General features: G+C 46.5%; 1 protein-coding gene across 1 annotated transcript in view; it reads left to right on the top strand.

Moving 5' to 3' along the window:
- Positions 1 to 10,100, top strand: part of LOC135539988 (zinc finger protein 385A-like) — an 82,070-nt gene extending 71,970 nt beyond the window's left edge. The window contains exons 6-8 of the mRNA XM_064966275.1: positions 8,489 to 8,676; positions 8,852 to 8,938; positions 9,115 to 10,100. Coding sequence (XP_064822347.1) covers positions 8,489 to 8,676; positions 8,852 to 8,938; positions 9,115 to 9,387 — 548 coding nt within the window. The 3' untranslated portion in view covers positions 9,388 to 10,100. The remainder of the gene's footprint in view (positions 1 to 8,488; positions 8,677 to 8,851; positions 8,939 to 9,114) is intronic.
- The last annotated feature ends 6,347 nt before the right edge of the window (positions 10,101 to 16,447 follow it).

The following is a 16,447-nucleotide window of genomic DNA, read 5'->3' as shown; positions in this document are numbered from 1 at the left end:
GATTTAGTCTGCGCGCAGACCGAACAAGCGGCGACAAATCGACGCGCGTCACGTTCCCGAGTGGGCCACCAGAAACGCTGGCGAATGGAAGCGAGCGTACCCCGAACGCCGGGGTGGCCGGCTAACTTGGCAGAGTGGGCCCACTGAAGAACGGCCGGACGAGTAGGAACGGGAACGAACAGAAGGTTCCTAGGACAAGCTCGCGGCGACGGAGTGTGAGCGAGTGCTTGCTTTACCTGCCTCTCAATTCCCCAGACAGTCAACCCGACAACACGCCCGTCAGGGAGAATCCCCTCGGGGTCGGTGGAGACCTCAGAAGAACTGAAGAGACGAGATAAAGCATCAGGCTTGGTGTTTTTTGAGCCCGGACGATAAGAAATAACAAACTCGAAACGAGCGAAAAACAGAGCCCAACGAGCCTGACGCGCATTAAGTCGTTTGGCTGAACGGATGTACTCAAGGTTCCTATGGTCAGTCCAAACGACAAAAGGAACGGTCGCCCCTCCAACCACTGTCGCCATTCGCCTAGGGCTAAGCGGATGGCGAGCAGTTCGCGATTACCAACATCATAGTTACGTTCTGACGGCGATAAGCGATGAGAGAAAAACGCGCAAGGATGGACCTTGCCGTCAGAGAGAGCGCTGAGAAAGAATGGCTCCCACGCCCACCTCTGACGCGTCAACCTCAACAACAAACTGTCTAGAGATGTCAGGTGTAACAAGAATAGGAGCGGATGTAAAACGATTCTTAAGAAGATCAAAAGCTCCCTGGGCGGAAACGGACCACTTAAAGCACGTCTTAACAGAAGTAAGGGCTGTGAGGGGAGCTGCCACCTGACCGAAATTACGGATGAAACGACGATAGAAATTAGCGAAGCCCAGAAAGCGCTGCAGCTCGACGCGTGACTTAGGAACGGGCCAATCAATGACAGCCTGGACCTTAGCGGGATCCATCTTAATGCCCTCAGCGGAAATAACGGAACCGAGAAAAGGGACAGAGGCGGCATGAAAAGTGCACTTCTCAGCCTTCACATAAAGACAGTTCTCCAAAAGGCGCTGGAGGACGCGTCGCACGTGCTGAACATGAATCGAGAGAGACGGTGAAAAAATCAGGATATTGTCCATGTAAACGAAAACAAAAATGTTCAGCATGTCTCTCAGGACGTCGTTAACTAGTGCCTGAAAGACAGCTGGAGCGTTAACGAGGCCGAAAGGAAGAACCCGGTATTCAAAGTGCCCTAACGGAGTGTTAAACGCCGTCTTCCACTCGTCCCCCCTCCCTGATGCGCACGAGATGGTAGGCGTTACGAAGGTCCAATTTGGTGAAAAACCTGGCTCCCTGCAGGATCTCGAAGGCTGAAGACATAAGAGGAAGCGGATAACGATTCTTAACTGTTATGTCATTCAGCCCTCGATAATCCACGCATGGGCGCAGGGACCCGTCCTTCTTCTGAACAAAAAAACCCCGCTCCGGCGGGAGAGGAGGAGGAGACTATGGTACCGGCGTCGAGCGAAACCGACAAATAATCCTCGAGAGCCTTACGTTCGGGAGCCGACAGAGAGTATAATCTACCCCGGGGGAGTAGTTCCCGGAAGGAGATCAATACTACAGTCATACGACCGGTGTGGAGGGAGAGAAGTGGCCTTGGAACGACTGAACACCGTGCGCAGATCGTGATACTCCTCCGGCACCCCTGTCAAATCGCCAGGCTCCTCCTGTGAAGAAGAGACAGAGGAAACAGGAGGGATAGCAGACATTAAACAGGTCACATGACAAGAAACATTCCAGGATAGGATAGTATTACTAGACCAATTAATAGAAGGGTTATGGCGCACTAGCCAGGGATGACCCAAAACAACAGGTGTAAAAGGTGAACGAAAAATTAAAAAAGAAATGGTTTCGCTATGATTACCAGAGACAGTGAGGGTTAAAGGCAGCGTCTCACGCTGAATCTTGGGGAGAGAACTACCATCTAAAGCGAACAAGGCCGTGGGCTCCCCTAACTGTCTGAGAGGAATGTCATGTTCCCGAGCCCAGGTCTCGTCCATAAAACAGCCCTCCGCCCCAGAGTCTATCAAGGCACTGCAGGAAGCAGATGAACCGGGCCAGCGGAGATGGACCGGAAAAGTAGTGCGTGATCCAGAAGGAGAGGCCTGAGTAGTTGCGCTCACCAGTAGCCCTCCTCTTACTGATGAGCTCTGGCTTTTACTGGACATGAGGTGACAAAATGACCAGCGGAGCCGCAGTAGAGACAGAGGCGATTGGTGATTCTCCGTTCCTTCTCCTTGGCCGAGATGCGGATACCCCCAGCTGCATAGGCTCAGCATCCGAGCCGGCGGAGGAGGGTGGCAGTGATGCGGCAGGTGGCAGTGATGTGGAGAGGGGAGCAACGGAGAACGCGAGCTCCTTTCCACGAGCTCGGCGACGAAGATCAAACCGTCGCTCTATGCGAATAGCGAGAGCTATTAAGGAGTCCAGACTGGAAGGAACCTCCCGGGAGAGGATCTCATCCTTAACCTCGACGAGGAGACCCTCCAGAAAACGAGCGAGCAAAGCCGGCTCGTTCCAGTCACTTGAGGCAGCGAGAGTGCGAAACTCAATAGAATAATCCGTTATGGATCGATTCCCCTGACATAGGGAAGACAGGGCCCTGGAAGCCTCCTCCCCAAAAACAGAACGGTCAAAAACCCGTATCATCTCCTCCTTAAAGTCTTAATACTGGTTAATACACTCAGCCCTCGCCTCCCAGACTGCCGTGCCCCACTCACGCGCCCGTCCGGTAAGGAGAGAAATGACGTAGGCGATGCGGGCTGCGCTCCTGGAGTAAGTGTTGGGCTGGAGAGAGAACACCACATCACACTGAGTGAGGAATGAGCGGCACTCAGTGGGCTCCCCAGAGTAACACGGCGGGTTGTTGATCCTGGGCTCCGGAGACTCGGAAACCCTGGAAGTGGGCGGTGGATCGAGGTGGAGTTGGTGAACCTGTCTTGTGAGGTCGGAGACTTGGACGGCCAGGGTCTCAACGGCATGTCGAGCAGCAGACAATTCCTCCTCGTGTCTGCCTAGCATCGCTCCCTGGATCTCGACGGCGGAGTGAAAAGGGTCCGGAGCCGCTGGGTCCATTCTTGGTCTGATTCTTCTGTTATGTACTTGAGTGAAGACCCAAAAGCGGTTTTAACAGAAAACAGAGTTCTTTAATGAAAAAACAGGAATGGCATAAATCCTCTTCCAACGTAGTCAATGGAACAAAAAGAACGTTAGTATAATGCAGGATGCACCTGCCAGGCAGACTCCGACAGGATAGGACAAGGTGGAAGCAAACGCGACGACAGCTTGCTTCTGGCATCAAAAACACAAACAAGAATCAGACACCGAAAGTAGCAGGAACAGAGAGAGAAATAGAGACCTAATCAGAGGGGGAAGAGAGAACAGGTGTGAAAGAGTGAATGAGCTAGTTAGGGGAGATGTAGAACAGCTGAAGAATGAGAGACAGAGAAGGTAACCTAAAAAGACCAGCAGAGAGAGACAGAGTGAAGAGAAGACAGGAACAGACATAACAAGACATGACAACAACATTTTACGTGTCTTCTAATCACCCTGATCTCTGAAATTGCCTCATAAAACTGCCAGCTTACCAGAATATGGCTGTTATGTTTAAGGATGAACAGTTCATAAAACTTTATGTATACAGAGTCAAATAACTAGTTGCACATGTAGTCATTTGGGCTTTCCCTATGTTATGTAAACACACTGGGGAGATGCCACATTTGTAGAAGTGTGAGCCCAGCTAACAATTCTAGGGAGAGAAAACATTTTTATAATGTTACCCGTAATGTTCACTTGGTAGAGCACGGTGCTTGCAATGCCAGGGTTGTGGGTTTGATTCCCAAGGGGGATCAGTATGAAATGTATGCACTCACTACTGTAAGTCGCTCTGGATAAGAGCGTATGTAAAAATGTAATTTTCCCTTAGTGTTTGAGTGTCCAGTTCTCTGTTAGTTAGACCATTCTAGCATTCTGAAAACATTTTTAGCATGTTTTGGTGAACAATGCCAAGCAGAACTTATTTAGAACAAAGTTAAAAGGTTCTCAGATTATACAATATTAATGTTATAGACCTGTTTCATGGGAATGTTTCAAGAACATTCCTATTTCCAGTTTTCTTAGGGTTAGGAGAATATTCCATCAATGTCACATCAAGCATGCACAGAGGCCCAGGTTTGCAGGGCAGACAGAAGTTGGCTTCACCTTCTTTTCTTTTGCATGTCACACTTTGCCGCATGGAGGCAACTGTGGGGGTGAACAACTCCTTGTGTGTCACAGGGGCATACAGGAGGTCAGCTTTTTCTTTGCCTGTTAAGCTGGACAAGTCAAGTGCCCTTTCTCCCACCACCACTAGGCTCCTGGCGCGACCACGGCCTCGGATGGCATCACGTGAGGCCCTGTAGGTTTAGATCCATAATCATGCATAGTACTGTATCTCATCCCAACCGTCTGGATTCAGGGTCCCCGAATTCAGTCGCTTCCTCCAATCCTCCAGAAACTTTGAATGGTAAGCCAACAATAAAGTGGTCATGTTAAGTGCTGTGATTGATAAGGCCGAGGCTTTGTACTTCCTATGGAAAATGGAGGCAGAAAAACGTTCAGTCCAGGGAGGGAAGTGCCCGTACTGCTAGCAGCTCCTCGTGTGGGGTGGAGATGGTCAGCCAGTGACAGATCCACCATGAGAAGTTTGCAAAACCCAGATTCTTCCAGATTGTCATTGCTCGGGAAGCCCCTCGCCAGAATATTGCTGGTAAGGGGCTTATCCCATTATCTCTCTGAGGCCATTTGTGACTGCGGGAATGAGCTGCTTAGAGGGGGATATGCTGGATGGGAGTCTTTTCCCATCATATAACCCCCACAAAGGAGCTTGCCCGTCTATATCAAGTCTGGCCTCGGCTCGCTTGCAAACGTTGGGGAGGCCATACTCCAAAAGGAATTCATCAGCTCCCCCATCTTGGGGGCGGAATCTTGGGGAGGGGGGGGGGCTGTTCATCTCCTTCTCAAAGTCGAGGAGACCCATGAAATGAATCCTATTGTCGTCCTCGTTATCCCCTAGTTCATATTCCCTCAACGCTTTGTCGTCAGTCAGTGAGGGGAGGGGATCGAGGCTATCCATAACCTCGCCCCAGCTGGGGTCAGTAGTGGGGGTTGAGCCGCTTGTTGTAAAAATAACGTGTAAGCTCTGGCCTTTAGTTAGGCGTTAGCTAGCTCGTAGAGACTAAAGCTAGCTGGGATGTGTGGGAACACTACAGCCGTGAGGATAGTGGTATGTTAGCTAGCTAGCAGCTACACCTGCTAAGGCAAGCTGTAGCTAGCCCCGTGTGGTAGTTAAGACTTTGGGTAGGTGTTTCTAGTTAATACCAACAAGTGTAGGTTTGAACTAGATGAGAGAAAAGTGATAGCAATAGTACGGTGTTGCAGGTTGTAATGCTGGTGTGGTTGGCAGCCCTTTTAGCAAGCTAGCCAGGTTAGCTTAAGCGTTGGGACGAGAGCTAGCCCTTTGTTAGGGTGGTTAGCTTGCTTTGCAGCTAGTTAGCTTAAGCCTTGTGGCGGGAACAAGCCCATTGTGTGGTTAGCTAGCTTTGCAACTAGTTAGCCAATTTAGCTAAAAGCTTACAGTGTGTGCTAACTTAGGCAGCCGAAGCCTTGCGACGAGGGCTAACCGAGCCTCGATAACTAGCCATGTGGAGCTAGCTAGGCGGAATTCTACTCGAAACGGAAACCTTTCGGTCGGTACTCAACTGTCAACAGGAGCTGAAGTTCTACGTTTGGCATTGTAAACCTCACGTTCTGAGAACATTAAGTAGGAAACCAGGAATTTAGTTAAGCTGAAGAGAGCTTATTGTGACTTCAATCACTTCTGCAAGGAAGAGTGGCGAGAATGACCAGATGGCGGGCGGTGGCTCCCTTTATCGAGGAGAGGGGCTCATCTCATTCACCACTTGACCTGTCTGTCTCCAACAGATGGTGTGTGATTGGTTAATTTGAGCCTGTTGCCACTTTGTTTACATATTCATCTCATATGTATATACTGTACTCGATACCATCTACTGTATCTTGCCTATGCTGCTCTGTACCATCACTCATTCATATATCCTTATGTACATATTATTTATCCCCTTACACTGTGTATAAGACAGTAGTTTAGGAATTGTTAGTTAGATTACTTGTTGGTTATTACTGCATTGTTGGAACTAGAAGCACAAGCATTTCGCTACACTCGCATTAACATCTGCTAACCATGTGTAAGTGACAAATGATTGTGATTTGATTTGATTTGACAGGCCCAGGCATATCCCAAAGTGAGACATCAAAACTAGTTTTTGAAATATAACCATGTTCTGGTGATGAGTGTATACTCTATATATACAGAAGTATGTGGACACCCTTTCAAATTAGTGGATTCAGCTATTTCAGCCGTACCCGTTGCTGACAGGTGTATAACATCGAGCATGCAGTCAGACTAACGTTGACAGTAGAATGACATGTACTGAAGTGCTCAGTGACTTTCAATGTGGCACCATCATAGGATGCCACCTTTCTAACGAGTCAGTTTGTAAAATTTCTGCCCTACTAGAGCTGCCCCGTACAACTGTAAGTGCTGTTATTGTGAAGTGGAAAAGGCTAGGAGCAACAACGGCTCAGCCGTAAAGTGTTAGACCACACAAGCTCATAGAATGGGACAGCCGAGCATTGAACTGTGTAATGAGTAAAAAATCACCTGTGCTCGGTTGTAACACTCGTTATCAGCTTCCAAACGGCCTCTGGAAACAACGTCAGCACAACAACTGTATGTCGAGAGCTTCATGAAATGGGTTTCCTTGGCCGAGCAGCCACACACAAGCCTAAGATCACCATGCGCAATGCCAAGTGTCGGCTGGAGTGGTATTAAGCTCGCCACAATTGGACTCTGGAGCAGTGGAATCACACTTCTCCATCTGGCAATCCGACGGACAAATCTGGGTTTGGCGGATGCCAGGAGAACGCTACCTGCCCCAATGCATAGTGCCAACTGTAAAGTTTGGCGGAGGAGAAATAATGGTCTAGGGCTGTTTTTTATGTTTCGGGCTAGGCCCCTTAGTTTGAGTGAAGGGAAATCTTAATGCTACATCATACAATGACATGACATTCTAGACAAATCTATGCTTCCAACTTTGGGGAAACAGTTTGAGGAAGGCCCTTTCCTGTTTCAGCATGACAATGCCTCTGTGCACAAAGTGAGGTCCATACAGAAATGGTTTTGTCTAGATTGGTGTGGTAGAACTTGACTAGCCTGCATACTTTCAATGACAGCCTAGGAACAGTGGGTTAACTGCCTGTTCAGGGGCAGAACGACAGCTTTGTACCTTGTCAGCTCGGGGGTTTGAACTTGCAACCTTCCAGTTACTAGTCCAACGCTCTAACCACTAGGCTACCCTGCCGCCCGATGAATTGGAACGCTGACTTCGAGCCAGGCCTAATTGCCCAACATCAGTGCCCGACCGCACTAATGCTCTTGTGTCAGAATGGATTTCAGTCCCACCGCAATCTTCCAACATCTATTGGAAAGCCTTCCCAGAAGAGTGAAGGCTGTTATGGTAGCAAAGGGGGACCAACTCCATATTAATGCCCATGATTTTGGAATGAGATGTTCGACGAGCAGGTGTCCACATACTTTTGGTCTTGTCGTGTACATCAGGAAAGAAACAGTATAGCAGGGGGGAGGATGAAGAGAGAAAAGGAGAGTAGAATTGGGTGAGAAGAAGTATTTAACTGGACTGAGAAAGAAGAGATGTTAATTTTTTAAAGAGACAAAAGGGGGTGAACAGGGACTGAATGTGAAATGACAGTGAACAATAGAAATGGGGGGAATGGTTTTGTGCTCCATGACCAGATAGAATAGAGGAGGATATTGGCTACCAAAACTGCTGAATAATCCTGAACATTTTTGGCTGTGTCACTACATCTCTCTAGTGGCGAGTCAATGTCACCACACTTTCTGACTCAATATACTTCGGCCTTATTATGGCCAATTACAATGTGATCTTGTTCACCCCAAATAACCTGGGGACTAGGTTAATTACAATGATAGCCACAAACAAATGATGGTTTAGGGAACATACAAATACAAATATGCGACCTTAAAAAGAACACACAAAAAATAACTAAATTCTCACCTGGCTGCTGGGTGACCTAGTGTGGCTGAACGCTCCTGTCCTTTGTCGGCAGGTGTGAAATCTCATTTTTGGCCTAAATAGTTCAAAGTTCAGGGTAGCTTATTCCATATTACAATCATTCAGTCCCCTAATTTCTTAATAGTACAAAAAATACATAAAATATCAACGTTTTGATATTAACAAGAACATCATGAAATGTGAGCCTGAATTAGACTAATCTCTGATGGCATCTATAGGATATTAACTTACAAAATGTACAAACAAAGCACTCTCTCCATGGGTGACAGGTACCAAACACAAAACCATCCTGGAGGCAAGGAGTGGGCTGGGCCCCATCAAGGCGTACCCTCGGCTGGGCCCTAACCCCAGCCCTGAGCAGGCAGGGGGGCTGCCCTCGGACCCCAACACTCAGGAACGCACCTTCCACTGTGAGATCTGCAACGTGAGGGTGAATTCTGAGCTGCAGCTCAAACAGGTGAGTGAGTGACCACCATGACCACTGCTCCAGAGTGAAGTTTCCCCTAGGTACAGATCTAGGATCAGCTGCCCCTCCCCAATTCCAAACCTTAACAATTAGTGGAGAAATGCTAAACTGACTACAGTTCAGCATCTAGAGGCAACTTTACACCTATACTTTTCTTGTTCTCCAGCATATATCCAGTCGAAGGCATCGGGATGGAGTCGCTGGGAAGCCAAATCCCCTCCTTAGCCGGCACAAGAAGCGCACAGACTTTGTGGTAATGATCCAACTCTTTTTGTAGGCTATAGCAATACTTTCAATGCCTTTAATCATTCATTCATAATTAAGTAATTTAGCTCTGGATTGCCAAATAGACAGCATACCCTTTCTCTGCCTCTTCTTTCTAATTTCTCATTCTGACCTTTACACTGTTTCTCTCTCTGGATCTCACAGTCTTCTTTGACCTTCTCTAAGGACCTTCCAAAAACTCTGGGCCATGGACTGTTTCCCAACCCCCTGGCTGTTGCTGCGGCGATGGCAGCCGCTGCCTCCTCAAATCAGCTGGCTCAGCTGCGTGCCCCTCGTCCTATTTCTCACCCTCAGAACTACCACCCCCACCACCACCTCCTACAGAGCACACTACAGGGCACGCACCTCAGCCTCCTACGGCCCGCCCCTGGGCCTATGCGCACCACCCATGGGCCAATCCTCTTCTCCCCTTATTGAAGGTGGTGGGACGGGGGCCAATCAGGAAGATGCACACTGTGAAGTAAACAGGGAAAACCATTGATAGATAATCAACAGATGTTAAAACTGAAACATTTGACGGAGGAAAGACTATGCCTGTCCCTCTCCACCTTTCTTCATTCGACAACTTCCAAAGCAAAGGATTGACGGCTTGCAGTCGTTTTAAAGAGGAAGGATGCATGACAGACTCAGATGGACTTTCTGTACATGCTCTCCCTCCTTCAATCCTCCTCCCACATTTAGTTGACTCTGAGATACTTATAGCAAAAAAAATGTATAGGTCAAACTATACAAACTATGGCTGACTCAGTAAACTGAGCTCTGTTCTGTTTCCTGTTTCCATCACATCTCTGTAGTTTTGGTTCAGTGCTCACCCACCCAAAGCCATCTGCTATATAAGTCCATAATATAAATAAAAAGCACACTAGGTTAGACACAGTAGCTGCCTCTGCTCTTAGTAATGTTTCATAATTCGTAGTACAGTAGAACCAATAGTGCATTACTGCAAACCCCTGTTGGGGTGTTCAATAATCAAAGTGCAGTACCTACCTACCCCACTCTGTAGTTCCAGGTTCTAGATTAGGTGCCTGCTCTGCAGATCAAGGCACAAGGTACTGTATGTTTCCAGGTACTAGATATATGTTCTAGTGTTGTGGATGATAGATGTTAGTCTATATATCCTCTGTTGTCAGATCAGGTGAGAGAGAGAGAGAAAGAAAGAAAGAAAGAAGGCTTCTAAACCCCACTGTGATTCAATGGAGAAATGTGTAGTGAATGCATCAAGATTGAGGGAAATGTTTTTAAGAAATCACAATAAGAAATTTGAATAATGAATGCAGTTAAAATGGACTTAAACCATTTAACTGTTGTTTTCCTAGCAGACCTCCACTTTCAGTCTTATTGTCTGTAAGAAGACATAGGGAAAGGGAAAGTGGGACATTGTTATGTGCCTGAATCAAATCACATCCAATTTTATTTGTCACATGCGCCGAATACAACTTGTGTAGACTTTAACGTGAAATGCTTGCGTACGAGCCCTTCCCAAGAATGCAGAGTTTCAAAATAAAATAGTAACAAAAGAAGAAGAAAAATTCACAATAATTAATACAGTAAGTACCAGATCAATATGCAGAGGTACGGGGTATTTGAGGTAGATACAGTGCATTCAGAAAGCATTCAGACCCCATCACTTATTCCACATGTTGTTACGTTACAGCCTTATTCTAAAATTGATAAAATAAAAAAAATCCTCATCAATTTACATAAAATACTTCATAATTACAAAGCAAAAAATATATTTTTTAGAAATTTCAATTGTATTACAAATAAAAAACTGAAATGCCTTATTTACAGTTGAAGTCAAAAGTTTACATACACCTCAGCCAAATACATTTAAACTCAGTTTTTCACAATTCCTGAAATTTAATCCTAGTAAATATTCCCCGCCTTAGGTCAGTTAGGACCACCACCTTATTTTAAGAATGTGAAATGTCAGAATAATAGTAGAGAGAATTATTTATTTAAACTTTTATTTCTTTCATCACATCCTCAGTGGGTCAGAAGTTTACATACACTCAATTAGTATTTGGTAGCACTGCCTTTAAATTGTTTAATTGGGTCAAATATTTCAGGTAGCCTTCCACAAGCTTCCCACAATAAGTTGGCTGAATTCTGGCCCATTCCTCCTGACAGAGTTGGTGTAACTAAGACAGGTTTGTAGGCCTCCTTGCTCGCACACACTTTTTCAGTTCTGCCCACAAATGTTTCATAGGATGAGGTCAGGGCTTTGTGATGGCCACTCCAATACCATGATTTTGTTGTCCTTAAGCCATTTTGCCAAAACTTTGGAAGTATGCTTGGGGTCATTGTCCATTTGGAAGACTAATTTTTGACCAAGCTTTAACTTCCTGACTGATGTCTTGAGATGTTGCTTCGATATAACCACATAATTTTACTTCCTCATGATGACATCTATTTTGTGAAGTGCACCAGTCCCTCCTGCAGCAAAGCACCCCCACAACATAATGCTGCCACCCCCGTAATTCACGGTTGGGATGGTATTCTTCGGCTTGCAAGCTCCCCCTTTTTCCTCCAAACATAACGATGGTCATTATGGCCAAATCGTTCTATTTTGGTTTCATCAGACCAGAGGACATTTCTCCAAAGAGTACGATCTTTGTCCCCTTGTGCAGCTGCAAACCGTAGTCTGTTTTTTTATGGCGGTTTTGAAGCAGTGGCTTCTTCCTTGCTGAGCGTCCTTTCAGGTTATGTCGATATAGGACTCATTTTTCAAGCTGTTTAAAGGCACAGTCAACTTAGTTTACAGTCGTGGCCAAAAGTTTTGAGAATGACACAAACATTAATTTCCACAATGTTTGCTGCTTCAGTGTCTTTAGATATTTTTGTCAGATGTTACTATGGAATACTGAAGTATAATTACAAGCATTTCATAAGTGTCAAAGGCTTTTATTGACAATTACATGAAGTTGATGCAAATAGTCAATATTTTCAGTGTTGACCCTTCTTTTTCAAGACCTCTGCAATCAGCACTGGCATGCTGTCAATTAACTTCTGGGCCATATCCTGGCTGATGGCAGCCCATTCTTGCATAATCAATGCTTAGAGTTTGTCAGAATTGGTGGGTTTTTGTTTGTCCACCCGCCTCTTGAAGATTGACCACAAGTTCTCAATGGGATTAAGGTCTGGGGAGTTTCCTGGCCATGGACCCAAAATATCAATGTTTTGTTCCACGAGCCACTTAGTTATCACTTTTGCCTTATGGCAAGGTGTTCCATCATGCTGGAAAAGGCATTGTTCGTCACCAAACTGTTACTGGATGGTTGGGAGAAGTTGCTCTCGGAGGATGTGTTGGTATCATTCTTTATTCATGACTGTGTTCTTAGGCAAAATTGTGAGTGAGCCCACTCCCTTGGCTGAGAATCAATCCCACACATGAATGGTCTCAGGATGCTTTGCTGTTGGCATGACACAGGACTGATGGTAGCGCTCACATTGTCTTCTCCAGACAAGCTTTTTTTCGGATGCCCCAAACAATCGAAAAGGGGATTCATCAGAGAAAATGACTTTCACCCCAGTCCTCAGCAGTCCAATCCCTGTACCTTTTGCAGAATATCAGTCTGTCCCTGATGTTTTTCCTGGAGAGAAGTGGCTTTTTTGTTGCCCTTCTTGACACCAGGCCATCCTCCAAAAGTCTTCACCTCAATGTACGTGCAGATGCACTCACACCTGCTTGCTGCCATTCCTGAGCAAGCTCTGTACTGGTGGTGCCCCGATCCCGCAGCTGAATCAACTTTAGGAGACGGTCCTGGCGCTTGGTGGACTTTCTTGGGCACCCTGAAGCCTTCTTCACAACAATTGAACCGCTCACCTTGAAGTTCTTGATGATCCAATAAATGGTTGATTTAGGTGCAATCTTACTGGCAGCAATATCCTTGCCTGTGAAGCCCTTTTTGTGCAAAGCAATGATGACGGCACGTGTTTCCTTGCAGGTAACCATGGTTGACAGATGAAGAACAATGATTCATAGCACCACCCTCCTTTTGAAGCTTCCAGTCTGTTATTCAAACTCAATCAGCATGACAGAGTGATCTCCAGCCTTGTCCTCGTCAACACACGAGATAATCACAGACATGTTGTCAGCTGGTCCTTTTGTGGCAGGGCTGAAATGCAGTGGAAATGTTTTTGGGGGATTCAGTTCATTTCCATGGCAAAGACGGACTTTGCAATTAATTGCAATTCATCTGATCACTATTTCTAACATTCTGGAGTATATGCAAATTGCCATCATACAAACTGAGGCAGCAGACTTTGTGAAAATTAATATTTGTGTCATTCTCAAAGATTTTGGCCATGACTGTATGTACTGTACTTCTGACCCACTGGATTTATGATACTGTGAATGATAAGTGAAATAATCTGTCTGTAAACAATTGTTGGAAAAATTACTTATGTCATGCACAGAGTAGATGTCCTACAAATTATAATTTGTTTACAAGAAATTTGTGGAGTGGTTTCAAAAAACTTACGACTTCACCTGTACATACGCATTCAGACCCTATGCTATGAGGCTCGGAATTGAGCTCAGGTGCATCTTGTTTCCATTGATCATCCTTGAGATGTTTCTACAAGGTGATTTGAGTCCAGCTGTGGTAAATGCAATTGATTGGATATGATTTGGAAAGGCACACACCTGTCTATATAAGGTCCTACAGTTGACAGTGCATGTCAGAGCAAAAATCAAGCCACGAGGTCGAAGGAATTGTCCATAGAGCACAGAGACAGGATTATGTCAAGGCACCTATCTGGGGATGGGTAACAAAACATTTACGCAGCATTGAAGGTCTCCAACAACACAGTGGCTTCCATCATTCTTAAATGGAAAAAGTTTGGAACCACCAAGACTCTTCCTAGAGCTGGCCGCCCCAGGCGCATGCACGCTGGCACGGTCGCCATGTGTAAGGTGTTTCCTCCGACACATTGGTGTGGCTGGCTTCCAGGTTAAGCAGGCATTGTGTCAAGAGGCAGTGCGGTTGGTTGGGTCGTGTTTCGGAGGACGCAAGGCTCTTGACCTTCGCACGGGAGTTGCAAAGATGAGACAAGACTGTAACTACCAATTGAATACCATGAAATTGGGGAGAAAAAAAGGGGTAAAAGTTAAAAATATATATATTTTAAAAAGAACTGGCCGCCAGGCCAAACTGAGCAATCTGGCGGAAAAGGTCCTTGGTCAAGGAGGTAACCAAGATCCCGATGGTCACTCTGACAGAGATCCAGAGTTCCTCTATGGAGATGGGAGACCCTTCCTGAAGGACAACCATCCCTGCAGCACTCCACCAATCAGGCCTTCATGGTAGAGTCATCAAATGGAAGCCACTCCTCAGTAAAAGGCAGATGACAGCCTGCTTGGAGTTTGCCAAAAGGTACCTAAAGGACTCCCAGACCATGAGAAACAAGATTCTCTGGTCTGATGAATCCAACTCTTTGGCATGAATACCAAGCGTCACGTCTGGAAAAAACCTATGGTGAAGCATGGTGGTGGCAGCATCACGCTGTGAGGATGTTTTTCAGCAGCAGGGACTGGGAGGATAGTCAGGATTGAGGGAAAGACGAATGGAGAAAAGTACAGAGAGATCCTTGATGAAAACCTGCTCCAGAGCACCCAGGACCTCAAACTAGTGCAAAGGTTCACCTTTGAACAGGATAATGACCCTAAGCACACAGCCAAGAGAGTGCAGGAGAGTGGCTTCGGGACAAGTCTCTGAATGTCCTTGAATGGCCCAGCGAGAGCCCGGAATTGAACCCGATCAAACATCTCTGGAGGGACCTGAAAATAGCTGTGCAGCAATGCCCCCCATTCAAACTGACAGAGCTTGAGAGGATCTGCAGAGAAGAATGGGAGAAACCCCCCAAATACAGGTGTGCCAAGCTTGTGGCGACATATCCAAGACTCAAGGCTGTAATCGCTGCCAAAGGTGTTGAATAAAAGGTCTGAATACTTATGTAAATGTGATATTTCCTGTTGTGTTTTTTTTTTGTTGATTTGACATTATTGGGTATTGTGTGCAGACAAAAAACAATTGAATCCGTTTTGAGAATAAGCCTGTAACCTAACAAACTGTGGAAAAAGCCAAGGGGTCTGAATACTTTCCGAATGCACCGTATGTACATGAAGGCAGGCTATAGTGACTAGGCATGAGGATAGCTAATAGTAAGAGTAAGATAAAGAACAGAGTATCAGCAGCAAATTATGAGTGTAAAACTTTGTGAGTGTGCGTGTGTATGTGTGTTTGTGCTGTGTGTATGTAGTGTATGCGAATGTATGTGAGTCCCTCTTAAGAGACTGGCCAATTTGGAACTGTTACAAGGAGTCAATTGGTTCGTTTGAGCATTCCTCCAGTTTCTGCCCTTATCTTATTCATTTGTATGGCTGTTGTCTAATTATTGTGTCTGTGTGTGTCTTTCTGTGATTGTGCGTGTGTATATTCTGGATATAGATAGAGACCGATGAAGGGCATTATGCCTCAATGGTGACCACTTTCATTCAAACTGGAAGCGACTTAACGAGACTGCTAATTTCTGAACCTTTACTGGAAACTTTAGGATGATTGCACAGTCCCAACACAGTGTGGTATGTGTGTCTTAAATTCATTGTTTCTACACTGTGAACAACAGGGGAAGCCTTAGAGATATCTGATGGCAGCAGGCTCTTCCACTGAGAACACAATGGAAGTGGGATTTCCCTTCCCGGGATGCTTCCTGACCTCCAATATTCTGTCAGCTGAGTGTGGCGTGAGTGTCAGCTGAGTGTGGCGTGAGTGTCAGCTGAGTGTGGCGTGAGTGTCTGCTGAGTGTGGCGTGAGTGTCAGCTGAGTGTGGCGTGAGTGTCAGCTGAGTGTGGCGTGAGTGTCAGCTGAGTGTGGCATGAGTGTCAGCTGAGTGTGGCGTGAGTGTCAGCTGAGTGTGGCGTGAGTGTCAGCTGAGTGTGGCGTGAGTGTCAGCTGAGTGTGGCGTGAGTGTCAGCTGAGTGTGGCGTGAGTGTCAGCTGAGTGTGGCGTGAGTGTCAGCTGAGTGTGGCGTGAGTGTCAGCTGAGTGTGGCATGAGTGTCAGCTGAGTGTGGCATGAGTGTCGGCGTGAGTGTCAGCTGAGTGTGGCGTGAGTGTCAGCTGAGTGTGGCGTGAGTGTCAGCTGAGTGTGGCGTGAGTGTCAGCTGAGTGTGGCGTGAGTGTCAGCTGAGTGTGGCGTGAGTGTCAGCTGAGTGTGGCGTGAGTGTCAGCTGAGTGTGGCGTGAGTGTCAGCTGAGTGTGGCGTGAGTGTCAGCTGAGTGTGGCGTGAGTGTCAGCTGAGTGTGGCGTGAGTGTCAGCTGAGTGTGGCGTGAGTGTCAGCTGAGTGTGGCATGAGTGTCAGCTGAGTGTGGCGTGAGTGTCAGCTGAGTGTGGCATGAGTGTCAGCTGAGTGTGGCATGAGTGTCAGCTGAGTGTGGCGTGAGTGTCAGCTGAGTGTGGCATGAGTGTCAGCTG

This window comes from Oncorhynchus masou, chromosome 5 (genome assembly GCF_036934945.1).
Source record: "Oncorhynchus masou masou isolate Uvic2021 chromosome 5, UVic_Omas_1.1, whole genome shotgun sequence".
Taxonomy (NCBI): domain Eukaryota; kingdom Metazoa; phylum Chordata; class Actinopteri; order Salmoniformes; family Salmonidae; genus Oncorhynchus; species Oncorhynchus masou.
This window is presented reverse-complemented; position numbering and strand designations above follow the sequence as displayed.